Genomic DNA, 24,939 nt, shown 5'->3' on the forward strand with positions numbered 1-24,939 from the left:
AGGAAGGGGGTTTGCTTTTGGTTTTATTTTCAGGAAAGCAAGAAAACAACTGAATTAACAAGTGGAGAGGAATTACCAAGATTCCCTCCAATGGAAGGGAGCCAGGGGCAGGTTTATCCTGAACCAGCACAACTTCAGGCCACAGAAGAGAGAGCACAGGGAGTGACAGAGTGGGAACACTTGGCCCCAGTAACTCCCAGTTTGCCATTGCCCAGCTGGCAGCATCCCTGTGGATCCATGCAGGGCAAGGAGGCAGAGCTGCAGTGATGGGGCTTTGCCCAATTAACCAATGAGCATTTGCCATTCCAGGAGCACTGACATTTCCCAGGGAAGAGCTCAGGCTGTCAGAGGAGTCTGTTCACAGAGCCCTCTCACAAGAGCAAGAAAAAATGGATCATTTCTTCCTGGATATCAATAGACTTGAAGGTAAGCAGGTATTACAAGTGCTCAGCAAAATCACTTTAAAAGTCAGTTCTCCCTGCAGTGGGGTTTAAGTGTTAATGCTCTCCCCTAAAGTACCTTACAGCCTCACAGCCTTTGAAAAACTGAAGATTAAAAAATCAGCCATCTGAAAATCAAAAAGATAAAATAAGGCATGGATCAAAAAGTTTTTAGTGGGATCTTTGCCCCACCTTCCTTGCTCCTCCCTTTTTTTTAAAGCCCTACATGATCTACAGATGCATTTCTTCCCATAAACATATTGAAAGTGTTTTAAATAAATATTTTTCATTATGGGCTACTTCCATGAAAGCTGAGTGCAAGTCTACAAGCTTCCCAAACAAGAAGCTTAAAAGAGTTTTCAGCAGTCTAGAGGAAAAAAAAAAGTCACAGGCAACTTTCTTTTACCATCTGACTTGAGCCCAGCTTCTTCCCTTTGAATTTTTTTTTTTTTTTTTTTATGTAGAAAGAGACAGATTCTATTTTCAGTTTCTGAAGGTCTGAACAAGTCCCAGAGCTTTGTTTGGGGAGTGCAGTTCCTCAAAATACCTTGACACACTACTGGGGAGGAAATGTTGATCCCATTCTTCCAACGCTGCACTGAAAAGCAGAGACAGGACCCATTGAAAAGAACTGCCTGATCCTGTGCCACAGCACAACCCTAAGGAAACCTTCATTACAACTAAAGACAATAAATTACTGCAAGTACAGTGGACAGCCCTAGAAACCACAGAAGGGAATGAGGAGCCAGAAATATGGTTTTACTGGGTCCCAATTTTATTAACACACGTGGGAACTATTCAGAAATTATTTGTCTGGAGTGCACAACCTTTCTCTGCAATTCCTCTGGGACACAGCAGCTGATTGCAAGCCCTGGAGTCAGCATGAGACCTCACCTGAGGTTACTCACACCAGAGCAGATGGATTGTATCCAAAGCAAACACTGGAATTCTCTTCTGTTCTCTGACACCTTTCAGGACTGTTTTCCTGGCACATGCCTTGAGCTGGGACTCCCCAGGGAGCCACATCTGCTGACCAATACTTGTTTGAGATGTGACACCCTGCCACCAATGCCAATTTGATGATCTGATCTTTCCAAGGGAATTTCCATATGGTGAATAAGTGGGAAGGGAAAATACCCTGCTCTGCCCTGACCACTGACACTGAAAGGTGAAAAGCAGCATGCCAAGATGGAAGTCCCAAAATGATTCCTAAGGAGCAAAGGGGAGAAGGAAAGAAGGAAAAGGGAAAGAAGGAAAAGGGAAAGAAGGAAAAGGGAAAGAAGGAAAAGGGAAAGAAGGAAAAGGGAAAGAAGGAAAAGGGAAAGAAGGAAAAGGGAAAGAAGGAAAAGGGAAAGAAGGAAAAGGGAAAGAAGGAAAAGGGAAAGAAGGAAAAGGGAAAGAAGGAAAAGGGAAAGAAGGAAAAGGGAAAGAAGGAAAAGGGAAAGAAGGAAAAGGGAAAGAAGGAAAAGGGAAAGAAGGAAAAGGGAAAGAAGGAAAAGGGAAAGAAGGAAAAGGGAAAGAAGGAAAAGGGAAAGAAGGAAAAGGGAAAGAAGGAAAAGGGAAAGAAGGAAAAGGGAAAGAAGGAAAAGGGAAAGAAGGAAAAGGGAAAGAAGGAAAAGGGAAAGAAGGAAAAGGGAAAGAAGGAAAAGGGAAAGAAGGAAAAGGGAAAGAAGGAAAAGGGAAAGAAGGAAAAGGGAAAGAAGGAAAAGGGAAAGAAGGAAAAGGGAAAGAAGGAAAAGGGAAAGAAGGAAAAGGGAAAGAAGGAAAAGGGAAAGAAGGAAAAGGGAAAGAAGGAAAAGGGAAAGAAGGAAAAGGGAAAGAAGGAAAAGGGAAAGAAGGAAAAGGGAAAGAAGGAAAAGGGAAAGAAGGAAAAGGGAAAGAAGGAAAAGGGAAAGAAGGAAAAGGGAAAGGGAGAGGGCCTTTGTTACTACAGCAGAGGAATAGGGAAGGTTTCAATTTTCTCCACCACTTCCCTTTAGGACTTCAGCATTAATGGATTTGTGCTGCATCTTTTTGTCCTATAAAGGGCAGAAAAACCCCAAATATGGAGTCAAATTACTTCTAAACTTTGTGAGATGGGAGTTTCCCAACTCTTCTGGGCCTTTTGAAGGTCATCTCTTACCATCTGTGGTGACAATGAACAATACAGGTGCAGACCCCCCTCTGCAGGCACAGAGCACCCTGTCATCCCTCCTACTTGGAAAAGGATTTCCAGGAAAACCATTTCCTTCTTCAAAACACAACTGGAACTTGAGGAAGATACTGAAGGATTTCCCCTAAATCCCCTCTGACTGAAAGCAAAGATTAATCCTTTTGTATGACAGGACTGTTCAGCTGAGCTGAGCACGACCTGAAAGATTTATCACAGGGAGCTAATGGATGACACCAGATGGGAAACCCCAAAAATCCTCCTAGAAATGTTCTCAGGACAGGACAACAAGAAACTAAGGACTGAGATGGCAACAGTGACACACAGACTATTTCTTTATGGATGTCACTGTTGGACATGAACTGGTGATCCTCAGCAGCCCTGAGGGCACCCCAAATCAGCCAATTCAAGGACCTCCCCCTCAGGTGTGCTTCAGTAATATTTCCATGAAAAAACCACTAATAAAAGGTTTTGTAGCCATTCAATTAGCATTTTTATGCTGTTTTGGCGTGGTTTTTTTACATTCTTTTGCCATAACCTAAGTTCAATCTGCAAAAACATTCAATAGGTTTTTATAAAAAAGAAGAAATGCAGTGCTCCTCAAGGTTCTCCAGGGTGGAAAGGCAACATTTTTCTTCTACAGATCACAGTTTACATTCAGCTGAAGTTCTCACCCTGCCTACTGAGCCATTAGGGAAAGCATGGAAAGGCTGATGGCAGCTCGCCATCAAGATCCAGCACAGGCCAGTGGAAACACTGAAATAAATCACATTTTGTCCTGATGAGAACTGCAATGGAAGCAAGATAACAGATGAGCACCATTTAGCAGCAGCTTTTGGAAACATGTTGATGTGACTATAAACACAGTCTCATAAGCTAAGTACTATAAAATGGAATATTTCCTTACCCATTTTCTTGTCAATTTGATATAGCTAGCTAGATAAGATATAAATTACACAGTAAATAATTATACAGTAAATGACTCCTAGCTGGTGCTAGAAAGACTTTCAATTTTCCTTGTCATACTCCATTTACCTGTGTTTCCATTAAAAACTGTCAGTTTGGAATTTTTAAGACCAAAAATGCAGGAGACAGCATCTACAAGTCCAGTGAAGTTCAAGGTATTATCTCCTTTTGGATTTTCCAGCAGCAACACACCATCTAAAACCAAAATTAAGAAATTAAAATGCAGTTTGGAAGCAATAGCCAAGTTCTAATGATTTTCTAATGATGCTAATTACTTCCAGTGAGTTTCTAAACCAATTTAAAACTGACAACACTGCATCTTCCCAAATTTTTTTAATGGGAAAGGGGAAAGAAAACAGAGAAACAAACTGATGTGTACTTCAGATTTATGGTGCAGAAGTTCTATTTGCTTTTATTAACAAAGCAGTCCCATTTGTGTGTTACTAAGGTACAACCCAGCCTATAATTTAATATTATAGGTATTATATTGGTTAAAAAGCTGAGACTGTGACCTCTGAGATGGTCACCAGCTTTCCCAGCTGGATTCCTTCTCACTCAGAGAGCAGCTCTTTGACCATGTCCAACAAGGAACAACTATTTCCATATAGAAACTGGCAGCACATGCAAGAAAAAACCTCCCCAAGTGCATTTAGTTTTCTCCCTTCTTAATATATAACTCACCCTTGTAACAGCATCACTGCAGCCATGTCCACTGCCCAAGACACAGTCAGGCTATTACCTAATTTTAAGTATGATTTTCATCCCTGTACTTCATATCTGAGCTTTTCAAACCATGTCCCCCACATCCAGGCCTCACCTCCTGCACAGTGCTACAGCAGGGATTACAAATTCTCAAGCACACCCCAAATCCAGAGAGTGCAGTCCCCACAAAGATACTGACACACAAACCCTCCCTGCAGCAGGAGTGACAACTCCTGCCCACACAGAAGAGTTTCCCTCAGCAGAAATCATGGACAGGTGTGGTTTTGCTTTGAATAAATTTATTTTCAAGAATTATTTCAAGCTGCTACTGGAGAGGAGGCTGCACCACCTTTCAAATGAATTCAGGCTCCAGCATTCCCCACTCCATTTCCAAACTCTCCCTTCCAGCAGCCCAGACAAAGCAAGCTGGGGATGTTCATTCCTACCTTGCTCTGTCCCATTGACACAAACTTTGAGGTTGACATAGGCACAGGCTGGGCCAGCAGACTGGCACACTCCCCCTCTGACCAGTGTGATTTCCAGCTCTGATCCCTTCAGCTGGGGAAAGACAGAGATTAGCATTATTTCAAAACTGCTTATTAAACAAACACAGCAAAATGTTTCCCTTCAACAAGCAACACTAAGATCTTGCCTTTGTACTAAATGTGATTTACCATAAAATAGGGATTGTTGCCACATCTGCCTTCAGTGACAGTGCTTCAGACATCAATCTGCCTGTACCAGATGTCAGAAAAGCAGGGAACAAACAGCCTGATTTTCACAAGTGATGAGCAGTGATGACACCCTCCCAAAATACAATCCCAAAGCAAATCTGCCTGAGAGGAACACTCTTCCAGAGAAATTCAGATTGCTGACCAGGGCTCTGCTCTCAGTCAGTGCCTGGAGAAGCCTCCACTATCCCTGGGGGACCACTGAGAACCCCCTGGGTGGTCACACTGCCTTGGTACCACCAGCCTTTGAGTATCTCCCCAGGAGGCACCAGTGAGCCTGTCAGACCTGGAGGAACTCCAGGAAATCCAACATGGATCTTCCAAAAGAGATCCAGAAATCACCCATATGAACAACTGGTACCAATAGACCATTTAAGCTATTTTATTTTGTAAATTTAGAGATGGTCTTTGGCAAGAGACACATCCAAAGGGTGACAGACAAATTTGGAAGTGTCATTCTTTACTGAAGTCCTATTACAAAGTAGGGAAAAACACTTATGCAGCAACAAATGCCATTCTGTGTTTATCCATTCTACTTACAACTCAAAATTCATTTTTCAAGTACCTACTTTTCTGCCCCAATAGTTTCTGAGACACTGCTTTTTTTGTTGTTGTTGTTGCTGTGGCTTGGAGCGAGTCTTTGGGAAAGGAGCTCAGAATTAAAGCCTTGTATCAAAAATTGATCCAGGATCATTTCCCAGAAGTAATGACTTGAATGTAATCACAATAAATGTAAAAAGAACAGAGTGCATTTCGTTTTTGTTCCAGTCCTCACATATATTCAACAGCAAGCAGACTCCTGTTACTCCTCTGAGTAACTTCCAGAAATTTGGTGCAATGATCCTGACTTAATTTACACACTCCCATGAAGGATTTCTCAGGAAGGGCTTTCTCATGTCACTGCTCTGGATGTGCCAAAGGAGCTGCAGCAGAACAGAGTCAAGCACCTGCCCTAAGCAATCCATCTCTGCAGGCCCAGAACACAAACTCCCAAGGAGCACTTGACACTTGCACTGCAATTTCAGTCATCTGTTTCCCTCTGCAACATCTATTCTGAAGTCTGAGTGTGTGACAAACAGTTCAGAGGCACAGCCAGCCCATCCATAAGCACAGAAAAGGCTGCAGCAGGCACAGAGCTCCTCCACAAGGAGTTCTCTGGGGTGACTGTCCCTGTCCATGGTAGGGCTGGAAGTACATGATCTTCAAGGTCCCTCCCAAACCCAACCCATTCTGTGATCCTATAACTGAGACTCCTTAAAATAAATAATAATGAACAAGTGCATTACTTCTGTTCTTCTGTGCCTCCATTTCCCACACAGACTGCACCCCCTCAGCACTCAGGACTGGCAGCATTGTGTAGGATCCTGGGGTGCCTTGGTTGGAAGGTGCTTTACCTTGGTGACCATCTCATCCCACTCTTCCTGCCATGGCAGGGACACCTCCCACTGTCCCAGGCTGCTCCAAGCCCCATCCAGCCTGGCCTTGGGCACTGCCAGGGATCCAGGAGCAGCCCCAGCTGCTCTGGGCACCTGTGCCAGGGCCTGCCCACCCTCACAGGGAACAATCCCATCCCAATATCCCATCCATCCCTGCCCTCTGGCAGTGGGAAGCCATTCCCTGTGTCCTGTCCCTCCATCCCTTGGCTCAAGTCTGTCTCCAGCTCTCGTGGAGCCCCTTTGGGCACTGGAAGGGCTCTGAGCTCTCCTGGAGCCTTCTCTCCTCCAGAGAGAACATCAAACCCAATTCCCTGCTCATGGTTTTGTCTGAAACCCTCTCCGTGCCAAGGTTTCAAGGTGGCAGGAGGCTCTCTCAGCTGGATGCCCACAATGAGACAACTGCATTTCTCTAAGCTGAGCTATCAACACCCCACAGAACTGGCTGGCAGAACAGTGCCATTCAGTGAAGATTTCTGTAAGAAATTCAACATTTGTGCAAATGCATGGCCTACAAAACTCTCCCAGGGTCACACACTAGCTCATCATCTCCACAACAGAAAGAACTGCCTGGTTTTTGCTCACATCCAGATGAAGCCATCAGTTCTAACCATAAAAACCAGGCCAGGTGCCTGCTGGCAGGGGAGGATTTCATCTCTACACACAGAGCAGTGTTTAGGACTAAACCAACACACTCATCTTTTCACAATGGCTTTCTTCACTAAAATATACTAAATTAGATTTAGGTAAGAGTAAAATAAACATGGGGGTAACCATACTTGCACAGGCATTAAAGTTTTCATGGAAGGCTTCAGTGACCAGCACTAAAGCTCAGGTTCAGGGGATTTGAGGCAGGAAATCACACAGGTGATTCCCAGCACTGTATTTCCAGCTGCTTTTACATTCCAATTCAGATTTGATCTTATCATCAGAAGTATCAAATAAGTACTTAGAAGAAACTTCAAGATTTTCAGTGATTTCTCAGCCACAGTATTTACTTAGTGTTTTCCCCCTGTCTGTCACTAGATGAAACTGATAGTTTTGAAAAAGGCCAAACAAGGCTTTGTTTCAAATCTGTACAACTTCAGAAGTGCCATTAATAACTATAAAACATTTCCTTTACACACACTATTAAGATGGATGAAATGTGCCCTTTCCTTGCAGCTATTCCCTGCCTTCCCAGCCATTCTGTAAATCAAGTTTCAAGTCTGATGGATCCTACACTCTTGTGTGAATTAATCTTTGTGGTCCAGCAGGACATTTGTATTGAAGAATAACTCATTCACAGTTCTGCTAGGAATGTCTTTTGAATAGAGTGAGTTTCAGTAAAACCATGGCAAAACTATCATCAAATATGTCAGAAGCAGCAATCAAAGAAAATTTTGCTGATTTGAAATATGAAACTACACTTTTACAACAGATAACTTCAGCAACACAGGGCAGAGGAAAAAACATTCTTAAATATTAAACAAGTTGGTCTTAAGCCAAATTCAGCCTCGAAGGAGTTGTTCTAGTACAAAAGTCTATTAATCTAAGAAAATCAGAGCAACAACATTTTGGCTGTTCAAACAACACACTAATCCAAGTACAAATAACTGTGTATTAAGTTCAGACAAACAACTGCCTCAGTTGTTTACTTTGGTATCCAAGCAGCTTGATTTTCAAAATCACCACGCATACAGAACCCAACTCCTTTCTTTTATAAACCAAGAAAGACTAATACAGAAAGTTATAAATAGAAAACAATATCTGCTCTATCCCACAAACAAATATTGACAGCATTATTCTTTTACTGGAGCAGCTTGTTAGGTTAAAAGCAAATAAGATGAACTATGCAAGCAGTGCTTCTCCTCCTTACTTGGGTTGTTTCCTGGATGAGAACTTCCCTTGAGGTAGGCACCGGATAAGGCTTCAGGTCTGCCTTTATTGTGGCAAAAATGAACTCAGCGTGCTGCTGGATGACAGTGTCCAGGTATTCCCCCTCTGGCAGGGCCCTGTAGTACACTGTGATCTCATCTGTGGGCACCAGGTTCCTCTGCAGGACACACAGACACCATTACTGACAGCAAAATCACACACCAAGAGAGCAATACTTGTCAAGTTGAAAAAAAGATATTTATCAAGCAGTTGTTAAAAGCTTCCACAAAAGACTTAGAAGAAAACAATCCTTCTAAAAAAACACCAAGAATCTTAAAACATGGGAGTTTAGGCAAGATTAAGTATACTAATATTCATTATAGTGAAAATAAATTATGGTTTTATGTCATTACAGAACTGAATTTAAATCCAGTAACACATGGGAGAGTTTTCATGGCCACAATCCTTCCTGGTTAAGTTTTATACAGAAATAAATCCTCAAGTTTTCTATAAGTAAAAAACCATTAAAATATATAAATCTACATAGGTGTAGAGATATATATTTTTAAAAATACTACATAGGTGTGCATATGTGTGTATATATATGTGTATATATACATATATATATGCAAAATCTACACAGATTTTTTTTTAAATATACATAATGTAAAGAATATCTATTTTGGTAAAATTTGTAATGTTTCAGTCTTATGCTGAAGAAAGGTCCTTTCCAACCCAGACTTTTCTATGAGTCTATGATTTATACAGCCTTAACTGTACTGAACTTTTCCAAAATAACATGTCCCATGAAAACTTCCTCTACACATCCTTTAGCGCTCTTGCAAGGGAATCCAATCAGAAAGCCATACACAAGGAGTAAATTATACAGGGTTCCATGTTTAATTCAAAATGCAGTCTGTGCATATTGCCCAGAGTGCTGGAAAGGGAATGGAAATGCCTTGTCCCACCCCACTGCCTGCTCACCTTCTTGCGAAGCTTCTGGATGCGATTGATCACTTCCCGGGCCACGCCTTCATCCACCATGGACTGGTCTGGGGTCACATCCAGCAGCACCAAAACCTGAGCAAAGGCACAAAACATTGATGAGCAGGTGACAAACTGGAAACAAGGTGGGAGTAACACTGTCAGGAGCTCAGGATGCCTTTAGAGAGCTCCTCATGAACAAAATACGACGGGGGAGAGAGCGTTGAACAGCTCCAGGATTCACACACTCCTGGAATGTGCTGAACTACCTGAACTAACAAACCCAAGCCAGCTTTTACCTCGCCATTTTCCTACTGCTTCCTGAGGAATTCTTCCCTTAATCAAAAAAAGAGAGAGAGGAAATAACCAATAAAATACCTGAGCATCGGAGTGTGCCTCGAACTGGGCAGATCCCTCTGTCATCTGATACATGAGACGCAGATCCTCCCCATGGAGTTCATGTCCTTCCACAACAATGCTGCCTGCAGGGTTGGCAGATGGAGAGCAGCTCTTACCATCCAAGCAAAACCCCCAGTTTCAAATTCAGAAAGCTTTAACCAAGCATCAGCCTTCAAACATGTGCAATGTATATATTTGCAATGCAGTCAAACAGCAGTTAAGCACTAGTAAGCAGCAGTGAATTATCCCACATTTCCATTTTTCACATAAGCACTTCTCCAGGCAGCAGAGCTCACTAAAACACAGGCACTTCAGCAACTGTTTGTGTGGAACCATCTGAATGGAATAAAACTTAAAAATACCCTGTATACTCCACCAACTCCAAATTTCCATTTAAGCAGTTTGCTAAACAGATATAGCTGCAAAATTCACACCCACTTGTAACTCTGGAATCAAAGGAATGCTTTTAGAATAAAAGCTACTGCACAAATACTCAGTTCCAATCTGATTCAGTCTCACAGAAAGCTTATTCTGTGCTTCATCTTGGCTTTACAGTAGCACTTAAAATCAGAGAACATCCTGAGCTGGAAGGGACCCAGAGGGATCACTGTGTCTAAATCCTGCACAGACAACTCAACAATCCCACCCTGTGCATCCCTGGCAGTGCTGTCCAAACTCTACTGGAGCTCTGGCAGCCTCAGGGCTGTGACCATTCCCTGAGGAACCTGTGCAGTGCCCAGCACCCTCTGAGGAAGAACTTTTTCCTATAATCAACCCTAAACCTCCTCTAACAGGAAGGAACAGTTTAAACAGTTTAACAGGAGAACAGTTTAAAATCAGTGCCCATGACCATTTCTAAACTCTTCTTGCCCAAAAAAAAAAAAAAAAAAAAAAAAAAGGAAATAATAAACTCAAATTTCCTCCTTGTAACAGCTGAAGAGGGATTACAAGAGGGAAGCAGGCCTTAAGCTCCCTTAAGCCAATGGCATCCTGGCCTGATCAGGAATGGTGTGGCCAGCACGAGCAGGGAGGTCACTCTGCCCCTGTACTTGGCACTGGTGAGGCCTCACCCGGAGTGCTGTGCCCAGCTCTGGGCCCTCAGCTTGGGAAGGACACTGAGATGCTTGAGTGTGTCCAGAGGAGGCAACGAGGCGGGAGAGGGGATGGGAACACAAACCCTGTGAAGGACGTTTGAAGGAAATGGGATTGTTTAGCCTGGAGAAGAGGAGGCTTAGAGGTGACCTTATTGCTCTCTACACCTTCCTGAAGGGAGGTTGTGGTCAGGTGGAGGTCGGTCTCTGACAGAATTAGAGGACACAGTCTCAAGCTACATCAGGGAAGGGATAGGTTGGATAATGGGAAAAATTTTTTCACCAAAATAATAATAAAGTACTGGAATGCTCTTCCCAGGGAGGTGGTAGAATCACCATCTCTAGATGTGTTTAAAAAAAGACTGGACACAGCACTTGGTGCTACAGTACAGTTGAAGTGTTAGGGCATAAGCTGGGCTCGATGATTTAGAGCTCTCATCCAACCTCATGATTCTGTGATTCTGTAAGCCCACAGAATCAACCCTGCCACCCTTGAGGGCTCTGCCCCACTACAGACCTGTCTCCTGGAACCTCTCCAGCTGCTCGCTGCTGAGCTCCTTGATGGCAGCCATGAGGGGCTTGAAGGCGCCCTTGAGGCGGCGGCCCAGCACGGTGTGCTCGGGCTCGGCCCTCAGCCGCACGCCGTACCGGGCCTTGTCCGCAGACAGCGTCAGCGCCCGCACGTTCAGCTCCTGCAGGGACACACGGCACACAGGTCAGATGGCAAGGTGAGAGGTTTGGACGGGGCTGTCTCCATGGACAGAGTCATTGGGAGAGCAAACAAACCCAGCCCTGAGCCCACCTTCAGCAGCACAGCCCGTCCCCACTCTCAGCCTCCAGGGTGTTTTGGTATTAACAGGCAGCTCCCACCTCAAATCAGCCCCTGCTCAGCAGCCCTTTTGATCTCCCCCTCACAACTGCCCAAGAGCTGACCCCATTCCCTCTGTGTGCAGTGGCCTGGCAGAGCTCAGGAGAGGAAATTCTGCTGGAACAGTCCTTTCAGAACACACAGAGCCAGGAAATCATTAGCAACCATTTTACAGTTGAGGTTGTACAAAATGGCCTCATTTTGTCTCCTCCTTACCTGTTCATTCCAGCTCTTCAATGCACAGAAAACCACTCTGCTCAGAAAAGCTTCCTGCAGCCAAAGCAGCTTTATAAAACCTGCATGGACTTTAGGAGGGGGCCCAGACACTGCAGGAAGGTGTGTGCCCATTATTCTGAGCTGCACATGCAGATTTTGTTCCCATATCTGAAGGGAACATAATGGTGCTGTGGGAAGTTTTACATAACTGATTGAGAGGACAATGTGGTTTTCACATGAGGAAAGACCAAGGCTGGAACGCTTTGGAGAGAATATGGCTGGGATTGATTGGAAAACATGAGGCACAGACCTGCACATACATTTCACTGCAATCCAGCAGGTTCTGTCTGCCAGGCTGCCCAGTACTTGGAGCATTTGGTGTTTAATGCCCACTGGATGGTGGTGAGAGCTCCCATCACCATCTTACAGCATCACCAGGTGCACTTGGCAAACAAGCAAGGCATTTAGAAGTAGAAGTAAATGGCAGCATCAGTATGACAGGACTAGCAAGTAGCCAAACATTTGGATTGAGAAATAATGTTTAAATACAACCTCTGAGCTGCAGCCTAATTCCCCAGGAAGTCCTACTGACATGAGGAGCCAAGAACACAACTGAATCTAATTTTATTTAATACATCTTTTAGGAAATCTAATGAAAATTATGCACTTCAGAAATTCAGTTTCAATGGGGTGCTGCTGGAAATGAGCCCACGAGTTGTAAATGACAACCTCGTGGGGGAAAAGAAATAATAATCCAAAAAATAGCACAAATTGAAAAATGACTTTGGGCCTGATTAGATAAATCAGAGAAGCCAACTCCATCAGGACAAGTTTTCTGTACTAATTAGATTAGGAAATTATTCTTTCGTACACATTATCCATTTAAAAACCCAGAATGAGTCTTAGAAAAACAGGCAAATCTGTATTTTAGGTCTGTTTACATCAGCCTCAGAGCTTTGACTTAAAATAATTCTTAATTTTAACTTCCTAATTACTCAAAATTAGCTCCTTAACACATCTTTCAAGTCTCATGGGGATATAGTGAGGCAACCAGCCCTTCCCATGACCAGCTGAAGACCTGAACATACAAGAGCCTTCAGCTGGTGCCATGTACCCCAGCTATGCCCAGTCCTCAGAACAGAGACAGAAAAGTCAGAAATGCTGTGCTTCAGCTGGGTTCTCTAAGCAGGCAGCCTAAAAAGGAAAATAACTCCTCATTATGTAATAGTGTAAGAAATGAAAAACTGCTGGGCCCCCCAGCCACAGCTCCTGTCAGATAATTCAGCCCTGTCACAGGCTCAGTCCCTGGGTTTGATGGAGAAGTCAATTTTCTGTTTTACAGCAGCTCTGCACAGGGCTGGGGGTTGGAGGGAATACAAAGGTTGGATGGAAGCAAGATTCTGACTGTGCACAGAGTCAAATTTACACAGAGAAAACCTTTCCCTGGAAGCAGCTGGGAAGAAAAGTCCTGACCCAGGCTTGTAAAAGGCCTCAAACCGAAATGAATAAAATGCAACTGTGTCCAGTTGCTAAAAGCCTTCTGGGTTTATTTCATTTCATCAGCTTGGCTATTTTTGCATGACAACTCTATAATCTGGCAAGTTCTAATATTAAAATCCATTTATTGAAATGACTTGCTGTGTTCTGAAGATGAGAGAGGAGCACTGCAGATCAAAGACTACAGCTCTTTCTGCAAAAGCAATGAATGAAATTTCTGAAGAATTGACAAGTATATTTTTCCCACTCTTTTGTCAGCAACTACACGAAATTAAATGGTGTAATTCTCCTTACCCATTACCTCTGGCATCTGCAAATTTACTCCTGGCAATCATTGAAGGTTCTAAAGCTCTGAATAGGCAGGAGGTTGATGAACAAAGCTGCAAATGCAGCCCAAGCAATGCTGCCCAGCCTGCCTGTAATCACTGACCTCTTTAGCTCTGCACCATCCAGTAAACAACAGGATTGATTGCCATGCAGTACAATAAAACACACACTAAGCTCCAGCAGCAGCTTGTTGAATTTTAAGACACATAATAAAACCAGGACAATAGACAGTACTCTGTGTTTGTGCTTCCACAAAGGCATCTGAGTTTGTTTTAACTCATCTCTCCAGAAGAGACACTTTTATCTGCAGTAGCAAAGGAATGCAAATCAAAACATACTAATGTAAAATCCAATTATGTAATAATTTAAAAATCATTAGCTTCTTTTGTTACCTTTCATTAGCTGTAGAAGCTGACAACAAATTTTAGCAACCACTCTTTTGGAAGCAATTTGAGGAAGCAAACCTCATCTCCCTTAAAACTCGATTCTCTAGAATTTAAAATCCATTTTTCAGATCCAAAAAATGGGACAGACATTAGCCTAAATTTCATAGAATTCTGCTGTTGAAGAGACTCAGATATTGAAATTATTATAATTAATAATAACAGCAATTCTGAAGCAAGGGATCATAACTGCCAAGTCTAAGAGCAATAATCAAATAAGTTAACATGACAGAAAAGCTTTACAGTCCCCCTTGCAAATCAATTACTATTTTTTAATTTAAAATTCCTCTAGTGAATAATTCTTAGGCATTTAACTCCCACAGTAACTAAAAGCAAGCAGCAAACAGCACTGATGTAGAGGTCCTGTGCACTGAGCTGTGACTTCCTGAGCCAGTGCTCATTCCCCCAGCAGAATGTTTAGAGATTTTCATAGATGTGTATTTAGGCTTGGGGAAAGCTCATGTTGCTGGAATTATATGTAACACAAGTTTCAGAGTCCCTCATCTCCTGAATTCCCTGACTGACGTGGTTGCCCTCACCAAGACAAGTGAGGTGAGCTGATCCTCTTTGGGAAGATGCACATTTTTGTTCTCTTTGTCAAGGTAAAGCAGCTGACCCTGACAATGGCAACTTCAACCACAACAGGATGGTCTATTTTAAACACATGAGCAGATGTGCTGTCACAGTGAAGGGAAGAAAGGATCCTTAAGCTGCCAAGAACAGGCACAGGATAATGAACAGGCACAGAAATGGCCACACCATTTGCACAAGAGAAAACCCCCTCAGATCCCGTACTGCCAGTGCTCAGTGGGAACAGAACAAGAATTTTGTGTCACAGATCCTTGAAGATGGATTTCATGGCTTTAAAGATTGCAAACAGATCAGATTCTAGCAGCCTCAGTGCAGTGTGGTCAGTTTGGAGGATTAAGTATTTCTCAACACTAAAGTGCCTTTGGCACATGACCCACTGCCACTCCTTTCATTAGAGCTCTCCTGGAAATTCATTTCACCTGTGAGCTGTTAATATGGTCAACAGGGGAGGTTGTTCAGGGAACCAACAGACACCATCTCCTTAACCATGATGTTCTTACCTCAAGTACATACTTCTCTAGAGACCTGATGTTTTCCAGAGCCTCTGGATCCTGGTGGATAACTACTACTTCTTTCAAAGGGTACTGGGGGAAAAAGAAAAAACAAAACAAAACAAAAATTTAACTGGTCAGTTTCCTCAGGTTCATCCCAAAGTTACAGAGCTGTTACACATTCCCAAGGTATGACAGGAGATGTGAGGAGCTCTAACCTTGACTGGGATGGTTTTTCTGTCTCTGATCACTCGTCCCAGCTCAATCACAGACTGCAAACAAGAAACGGCACTTTCAATTTTTTTGTCGATGAGATCCTCCCTAGATTAGAAAGGAAACATTATAATTGCTGCATTTTCATCACATCTCTTTGAGCAGATGGAAAACATTTTACCCCCTTCTCTGACATCTCCTGTGACAGACTCAATTATGCCCTGGTTGGGGCAATTTGAAAAAGGAACAAACAGGCTTTTCCTCTCTCTTTGTGGAGAAGATGAGGAGGAAATAACTTGCTGAAAACAAATAGCAGAGCTATTTTTACATCTTTTGTTAGCACCTCTCACAAGGTGCAGAGGATTGAGTCATACAACCTGTTCTAGTAATAGCCAATAAAAAATACAATTTACATTAATAATATCGTAAGAAGATGCAGAAAGATATTATACATAGGGTACTTATAGCCACAATGAATTCTCTGTAACAACAATTCACTGGATCTCAATTTATCCTCTTTTCCAGAAACTGCAGATATTTGAGCTTGATGTTTTAGAGTTTTAACACCTTTCTGGGCTCAATAATTTTAACACCCTTCCGTTTTGAGGCTAGGCAGGGTTGGGTTTTTTGGTGGGTTTTTTTTTTTTTTGAGGCAATTGACATTTACATCTTGTTTCCAATGTACAAGCAGTGAAATGTTCTGAAAATGTGTTTCTCCTGATTTGTTGAGTAGATGCACTAATTGGGCAGCTCCTTTAAAACCACTCAGGTACCAAAGCAAGAGTAGAGGTATTGGTTAAAAAGACAGATATGAATAAAATTAAATGAACACAGATACTTGCTGTAATCTAAGGAGCAGAAGTACTGGGATGAAAACCACAACTCCAGTAAGAACTGGCCAGAAAAACAGAGCTGAAATATGCCCATTGCAGCATTAAGGCTTTGAGTTGCTTCTACCTCTTTTGAAGCTTTAGTTCCTCCAAAAGCCAGTCCCTGAAGATGATCCTCCAACAACTTGGAAACATGGAAATTACAAGATGGAATATTTTGTTCCCAGAAAGCTTCATACAGGATTATGTGACACTATTTCAATGTCACTGAACAAGACTGCAGAGCCACAACATGAGAGTATTTTTCAAAGACTGAATGCAAATGCACAAAATTTAGTGCAATCCATCTGTTCAGACACTGAGCAACCAAGCACAACCTCAGGTTTAACACAGGAGTTGAGTCAAGCTCAGCTGTGAAAGTGGCCAAGTCCTTCAGCTTTATCTGCACTCCCCATACTGGTAAAGTGGTATTTTCTGTAACTGCATCCAAAAATCTCTCTTCCTATTAATTGACAATATTGTCCTTATGCTGTATCAGAAAACTTTCAAAGTAAATGCAGTAATGTGCATTGCAACTCCAGGTGAAACTCAACAATACTCTGGATTTGAAAAGGCTTTTTCAAACTGATACACAGGGGATCCAATAAATTCCACAAACTAGTAACAGACAAAAACCCAAACAAAATGCAATACAGAGAGAAGTGGTGCAAGCCTCAAATACATCCCACATTTGCATGATGCAGCAGCAAGTCAGCACTAACTGCAGTGAAGAGTGACTAAGCCACTTTTCAATGCTCGTGCTACAGCCATGCCTGAACTGAGTCCCTGCAAACAGCTCCCCATCCTTCCCTGACTCCCTTCCACAGGAGTCCAAACCAATCCTGGCAGCTCCCTGATGAGGGTGGCACTCCTTGATTACATATTCTTCACAGCACTTGCCCAGGGAGCAGAAAATCAGCACCACCATGATGTCAATCTCCAGCTCCCTGTTGCAGCAACTCTCACATTAAAGCTCTCACAAAGACCATAGACCCTCCTCAAAGCATGCAGCAGCCATAACAAGATACACCATTAGAGAAGGCTTAAATGTTTAAACTGTCAAGTATCAAGGTCAGGTCCCCTGTCCTTGAGGGTTTTCACACTGAGCTGCAATGCTGAAGGGAAGGTTTTTCCTCCTATTTTCAGATACCCAGAGCAGACAGTGCTGCAGGAACTAAATCCACTGCAATAGCAGTGATCTCTCTGATCCTTCAGGGCCTTTCACAGTGAGGCACTACAGCTTTGAGCCAACACACAGTTTGAGGAGTTAAAAAGGATATTCCTGCCCACCATAAGAAAATATTATGAATTGGGAACATGCATTCCTCCTAATTACTTTCCTTCCTATCTCCAGTCCTTTAAGCTAACACAAACCTACTGCCTAAATGTGGAGGGAAAATTCTCAGCTAAAATTGAGGGTGGAGTGTGAAGTGTACTGCAAGGAAAATGTTCTCCTACAGCAAAGAGTCTAAAATTGATCAGATCTTAATCAAAATATAAACATTCTGTGCTCATAGAAAATAACATATTCACTAGCATCCTAAAATTTTTCAGAGAAAAAGGAATATTTACATTATTAAAGCAGTTTGGTTCCTTGTTATGCAGTTTTAAATACAAGTAAGGGAGCACTGTTCTGTGAAATAAAAAAAATAAAAAAACCAAACAAACAAACCCACAAACCCCAAAAATGAACAAAAATCCCCCAACAAACAACCAAACCCTAATTTTGCCACCTAAGAGCTGCCTCTTACCTGACTTGGGGGAGCATGAGGTAGTGAATGCTCTCAGTGTTCTTCTCCTGGACCGAGGCTGGATCGATGAGGGTTTTCAGATTCTGGTACATCAGCTCAGTGATAAATGGAGTATATGGTGCCTGTAATGTTGCATTCAATCACCAGCTTTCCTTTATTGCTTGGACATTATGAATCAGTAATAGCATGAATTACATAAGGGCAGTTCAGCAAAAACAATGCTTACAAAGTGTCAGCAACTGGGATGTTATTCAAAATGCAGACTGAAATAAATAATGGAATTCAGACTACTTATTTACCTCCTGCCTGATATTTAAATGTTATTTTTGGGCATCAGGGAAGAAATTATAATGTGTCCTTATCAATAAGGTGATATAGGCCTTCTTTTTACTGCCATGGGGCAGATAAGCAAAGAAAATGGTAAGATGGAAAATGAACTGGGCTACAAAGATGCTTTTATATGAACTGCTTTAAAGTATTATTGAGGGTGGGGTGTGATTCCCTTACCATGAGTCTGCACATGGAGAATAAGACACTAAACAAAGTTTCCAAGGCCATAATGCAGTCCTCAGTCCCATTCTCGCCCTAAATGAAGAATTCACCAAGAAAAACAGTGATTTTAGGATCAGGAAATGCTCTTCAATAGGCTTCCAAAGTTTCCTATCTTACTACAATACACTTGTTTTCCAAACTGTATTAACTTTGGTCGATTCCACTGAGCAAGTGTGTCACAGATATATTTTATGAAAAATCCCTTTGCCAGGATTTTTTCTCCTGAGAAGCTGAGAGGCCTCAGGAACAAAATGTAACCAATGATTATCTGCTGCTGTGGAATGCAACAGGTGAATCTTTGATTGGTCTCATGGGGTTGTTTTTAATTAATGGTCAATCACAGTCCAGGTGGCTCGGAGACTCTGGTCAGTCACAAGATTTTATTATCATTCAATTCCTTTCTATTCTTTGCAAGCCTTCTGATGAATCCTTTCTTCTATTATTTTAGTATAGTTTTAATATATAATTTTCTTTTAATATAATATATATCATAAAATAATAGATCATGAAACATGGAGTCAAGATTCTCATCTCTTCCCTTGTCCTGGGACCCCTGTGAACACCACCACACAAGTTCAACAGAATTATTGGGCATTTTGGTTGGTTTTTCCCACAAAGCAGAGAGGAAAGAGAACAGTTCATTTTGGTGCCATTCTCAGGCACAAAGGGACAGCATTTCAAGCCAAGATCTTGTGTGGAGCTGCCACGAATGCCATTGCCAGGGGCTGCCAGGACTCTGTTGGCAGGGCAGGAGGGCAGCACTGATCCCTACCTTGAGCCTCCTGCGGTTCATTCTGACGTACCAGTTGGTCAGAACATCCACAAACTTCACCAGCCGGGGCACCACCGTGTACAGCCTGTAAGCTGCAAGGGAAAATGGGTCCTGCAGGTCAAATCTGCCCTCTGCAAGCTCCTCACTTAGAAACCACATCATCCTCTACAGTCCTGGTGTTAACACAGCAGAAAGCTCCAAAAAGTGACTAAATATTGAACATTTTACAGCTGTGTTTTGAATATGCACGGCATTGCTCTCATGCTCAAGACAAACACTTTCCCCCCTCCCAAACTGCCTCCCTAATCCCACACAAACAGACATTATGGGAGCCTTATGCTTTTATCTGACTGGTAAAGAGGATAGTGGATAAGAGACTATTAATGGCAGGGGATTGGGCAAATCCTCCCTTTGCACATGCTGCAAACACAGCCAAGGCACTGCAAGTTGAACAGAAATTACTGCACAACCAGAAAATGAAATTTTCTTAATTACTGCCAACGCTTCCTCCTTTTGCTCAGCAGATTTAAAATGAGACACCTACTTCAACCAAGTCTCCCTGAATTAATTACAGCTTTTCACTATTATTTAAGTAACAGGGTAAGCTAAAATGTGAAGTAGCAGCAAGGCTGATGAGGTAAGAGATAAACAGAGCTGCATTTTCAAGTTCTGTGTAACTGAAATCATGGAAATCTGCCAGCACCAATGTCATCCCCAACATCACTATGCAACAGGGAAACAAATTTCAGCTGTTCCTGAGAAAACTGGGGGATAAGGGGGACAGACCTTACACAGGACTCAATTTTCTAAGCAAAACCTTGTATTTAACTTCCCTAAAAGCCAAGAGCTTCTTGAGCTCCTTTCTGAAGCAGTTTCATTAATCAAGCAGCTACTGAATAAAATGGATCTTGGCTTTAAAAGCTCCACCACACTTTTCACTGTGTTTTGTAGAGCAGAAGTGTTTTTAAAGGCAAAGAATGGGGATTTAAGCCTAAAAAGGAAATGCCCAGAAGATTCACACCATGGTGGGGAAGACATTATTTATGGGGGAATTTGTATTTCTAAAAAATCCTAACCTTTCCCCTAGCTATGCATTATTTAGTTAGGAGGCCTGTTATAACAAAATTTTAAATAATCAAAAAGCCCTTCAGGGATTGTGTATCTTAACAACAAATACAGTATTAGCCTGGAAAAATGCATTTCTGGTCTCAACAGCTGTGACCAAATTATGAAATCTGCTTTTTTGTGACTCAGGAAAAAGCCATGGATGTACATGGAGACACTACACACTTCTTTTCATTTCAGTCATCAGGAGAAAAGATGCTTTACTAAAATAAGTGCTTGTATTGGGCACTTCAGTAGAAAATAAAAGCCTAATAAGGCTTATTGATTTTTAATACAGAATTTTAACATCCCTGAAACACAACAGGTTTCAACACAATATAACTTGTGCCATTTTCCAGGAATATTGGGAACGGGGCTGGGCCTCCTCTTCTGCAGCTGCACACCCTCCTGGGAGGCAAAGCCCTCCCAAGCAGGACCAGCAGAGCTCTTCCCCCTCTCTGGAGTTTTTCCAGGCTCTCTCAAGCACCCCAGAACAGGGGGGGCACAGGCTGAGCCCCTTCCCTGCCCCTCAGCCCCTGCAGGGGAGGTCAATGCCACACTGACCCCACACTGCCACCTGTCCAAGTGCCAGCAGAAACTGGGATAGAATTACCAGAAGTTAATGGAAACATTTTTCCAGAGGCAGGAGCTGGGGGTAAAATTCAGCTCCACTCTAAAAGACACTGGGTGAAATGGAAGAGGCAGAGCCCAGCTGCAGCATTTCCCTGGTCACTGGGTTCTCCTCAGCACTGCCAGGTTCAAACCTGTGTGTTCCTACACCCCATGACCTCCAGCTACAGGAATTTATATTTTTATTTATCTCATTTATTAAGCATTTGATAGTATCAGTCACCATTATAATCTTCCCTTGTCTCTCCCTAACATTTTTCCTACTTGAAGTGATACAAAGTAGAAAATCTTTAAAAAAAAAAAAATTCCCAAAATAGGTTTGCAAAAGAGATTAGAGTATCATGTCACAGCACACAAATTCACTTCATCTCATTAAGATCTGCCTGACTGAATCCAGAGTTTATGCAGAAAAATAAATTGAAAAATTCTGTTTATTAATCCTTTCCACATGAGACTGCCACTCATTTGCTGAGCACATGATGTTATCTTCATCTAACACAAGACAACAGTATTTCCTACCAACACCCCTGCCTTGGAAGCCTTTGCATTGTCATTTTCCAACAGAAACTCTTTTCTCCTCTTAGAAGGATCTTATTTTATAAAGATGGTCACTGACACATCCCTTTTTGTCAGCTTCATCTTCCTCTCAGAAATCCAGAGTAGATAATTCAAGTTTCTACTCCCATATTCACCTTCCTAACAAATATTCTGTTTAAACCATGGACTAATCCAAGATCCCAGGTTCCCAAACTCACAAATGAATTTTCTGCTGTCCCTCAGAGTTACTTTCCTCTTCACAAGCAGCACATAAACTTGCATAGGCTCTGCTTATTTCTGCTTGGCAACACTTGAAGCTCAACACAAACCGCCAATAAATTTCAAGGACAACAACTCGCAGGAAGAAGCCACATTTTCACCCATGAGAGCCAGCTTTTATCATATTGCTAGGTTGGGTAGCTTGAGGATTCCTTCTTCCTTTAATGAAAGGTTCTCAGATGAGCTCAGTGAATTCTGCTGGTACCAAATGAGCTGGTTCCCCTGTCACAGATGGACAAACTGCACAGCTCCTGGTGACAGTGACCATCACACCAGTCAGGGGGGAAACAAGAGATGAGGGCAGTGCAGGACTGTCCTGTGTGCTGCTGAACTCACATCTGCCATTCAGACATTTCCTTACTGCCTGTTATCCCACTTAACACCTTCCTTCCCAAGCCCAAGTCTGCTAACACTCTTCTAAGGGCAACTTAAGATCACAGGCATTGAGGGGGTTATTTGTTTATTCATGAGCAGGAGTGACAATGGCCAAAGCCATCTTCTTTCCAATATCTGGGCTTCCAGTGGCCTCAAATGCACCAAAACCTCTTCAAATCCCATCTACAAATTTATCAACTACTTCAAGGGGTTCTTGCAGCATCTCCTCTTTGCAATTAAGTTTCTCAATGGAATGTGAGCATCAAGAGGTATGGGATGATGAACAAGACATCATGCAGGAAAAAAACCTGGAGAGTATCCTTTACAGCTATCCTAATGGCATCCACTCTGCTGCACACACTCCCACAGCATGATTCCCAAGAAACCCTCTCTGTGGAACTATACCAGGGAAAAATTTACTGCCAGTGCTCATGTACCCATCAAAATTATTTTATTCACTGACTTGAGCACTGCCCATTTTATCCCTTTTTTTACAGCTTCTCCAAATTCTATTTGGTTTCCTTTTCACTGCTGTATTTCAGTGACTATTATAAAATTATTAATTGCTCCAAGCACTGCAGACGTTGTTACAGCAACAAGCTCCATCCCTGAGCTCACAGGATTAGCTGTGACAAAAAAAGCCTCATCACTTTTTGAAATCTCATGAACAAGCATAGCAAAATCTGACTTAACAACCATGAAAGAAGCATTCCATGGATTATGGTAGCTGGGTAAAGATTTCCTTCCTTTTATCAAAGTCTCTCACAAAATTTGGGAATCTCTGTATGGAAAGACAAGTTCTGCAATCCAACATGAAACACCCCCAGACCCCCTGAGCAAAAATGCATACCTGCCATTTCAGCTTTGAAGAACTGGATGAGGGACTGGGTGAAAGAAAGAATCCATTTATCCATGATGTTATTGCTCTCCTTAACTGTGTTCTCATTGTAAAGGAATTCTCTTCCCTCATCCTATCATCAAAACACAAAGCAGATTTCCAAGTCATCAGGGTATATAATCAAACCTCTGTATCCAATTACCTGTCAGCTAGCACAATTTTGGCATCTTCCCTGGCTTACACTGAGTTTCCCAGCAGCAAACATTAAATTCCAGACACAGGTATGTAAGAGAAGGAGCTGTGCAAAACCTGTCTCTCACTGCTGCCTCTCCACCACCTTCCACTGCAAAGGAGGCTGGTGATTTGGGCCTGTAAAAGCAGATAAAAAGCAGCACCCATCCTTTCCCAGGCTCCAGACACAGGCCAGGATCCTGGCATTTACACAGCTCCTTCATCCAGGAGGCTCTGAGGCATTTCTAAGGAATTCACTGTGCAGATGGATTCTGTTTGGAAAGCAGGCCTAGAAACAAAACCATTGCTTTTTTAAGAACATGGGACAATCTCAATACATTGAAACACAGATGAATGAAGCAACCTGAAAAAGCAGGTGGAATTTTTAGCATCCAACATGCACACAGTGGAATTCTGCTGCTTTCCAGAACACTGGTGTTTGCAGCCACTGTGAAATGGCATCACTTTGCTGGTTCTGCAGGGCCTTGCAAGCAAGACCATGCCTGACTCTTTCCCACATTCTTACAACAGGCTGGAAACAGGTTTTGGTTTGGGTTTTTTTTTTTTCATTTGCAAACAGTATTTATCAGGTGGTTTTAAAAGTCTTTTGACTTTCCCTTCCCTAAGAGTCCAGATGAAAAAATCTGTTGGGATTATTAAACCCAGACACTACAGATCCACTTTCACAGTACAAAGAAGAAGATTCATAGGAAAGAAATGCAGAAGAGGAACAATCCCAGTGTGAGGTCAGCAGTCATTAACCAACTACAATTAAAGGGGGAATTACAGTAAGCATTAAATCATTATTAGACCTGATCCAGGACACTGGGATTTTACTTGCACTCTCGCAGGAAGCAGAACACAACGAAGTTGCTTAAACCTAATGAAATCTAATTTAAGCATTATCACCTCCAATAGCACATTCTTTTGCCTAATATGGTGCATAGGAAGGATTTCACTATTTAAAAAGAGAAAATCCATCTACTGAATCACCAAACCTATCTCCTCAAGCACCTGGATTTTCCACTGGGGTTTTCCATTCCCAATCGAGCTGACACTGCAAGATTTAATGGGATCACAGCAAAAAGCTATCAAGTTCACTTTAGACAATTCAAAGGTCACACAGGATAAACAAGTGTATTTTGGGGGTAATATTTAAGTTTGTCTGATGAATGCTGTCTAGGGATCCTAAAAATAAGACTTGTTGAATATTAGGATCTGGAGTTAGCAAACTTTCTTCCCCAAAGAGTTTGCTAAAACAGATAAATCCAATTGTTTAAGTCAGCTGTTTACTGTACTGATTTCTGAATTCAGCTGCCTTTATTGATTCAAATGGCAGCTCCACAGTGACCAGGCTGCTACTGCAAATGCAAGGTTTGGACTTTTCATTTAGCTCCCACTCTCCCATACAAGTCTGCACTAAACCTGCTGTCATTAATTTCAGCTAAAAGATTAAAATTGGTTTCAATAGAAACTGTACAAAATACACATCAAATCTTCAATTTTAATGAAAAATTACTATAAGAAAGAAATTTTAATCTTGCTTTAACACTCAAAGTGTAGAAACTCCTGTCACTCATTCAGCATTTTTAGCAGACTTCAA

The 24,939-nt window shown here is 42.2% G+C and overlaps 1 protein-coding gene across 3 annotated transcripts in view; it reads right to left on the minus strand.

Annotated features, from left to right (window-relative positions):
• Positions 1–24,939, minus strand: part of IARS1 (isoleucyl-tRNA synthetase 1) — a 93,911-nt gene that overhangs the window by 7,252 nt on the left and 61,720 nt on the right. For all 3 annotated transcript variants that reach the window (XM_054516041.1, XM_036390959.2, XM_036390960.2), the window contains exons 21-32: positions 23,118–23,238; positions 19,343–19,434; positions 18,526–18,603; positions 18,019–18,140; positions 15,404–15,506; positions 15,195–15,278; positions 11,270–11,444; positions 9,641–9,744; positions 9,263–9,358; positions 8,280–8,456; positions 4,704–4,815; positions 3,625–3,750 (exon numbers count right to left, since the gene is read on the minus strand). In XM_054516041.1, the coding sequence (XP_054372016.1) occupies positions 3,625–3,750; positions 4,704–4,815; positions 8,280–8,456; positions 9,263–9,358; positions 9,641–9,744; positions 11,270–11,444; positions 15,195–15,278; positions 15,404–15,506; positions 18,019–18,140; positions 18,526–18,603; positions 19,343–19,434; positions 23,118–23,238 (1,390 nt within the window). The remainder of the gene's footprint in view (positions 1–3,624; positions 3,751–4,703; positions 4,816–8,279; positions 8,457–9,262; positions 9,359–9,640; positions 9,745–11,269; positions 11,445–15,194; positions 15,279–15,403; positions 15,507–18,018; positions 18,141–18,525; positions 18,604–19,342; positions 19,435–23,117; positions 23,239–24,939) is intronic.

Source organism: Molothrus ater, chromosome 11 (genome assembly GCF_012460135.2).
Source record: "Molothrus ater isolate BHLD 08-10-18 breed brown headed cowbird chromosome 11, BPBGC_Mater_1.1, whole genome shotgun sequence".
Lineage (NCBI taxonomy): Eukaryota > Metazoa > Chordata > Aves > Passeriformes > Icteridae > Molothrus > Molothrus ater.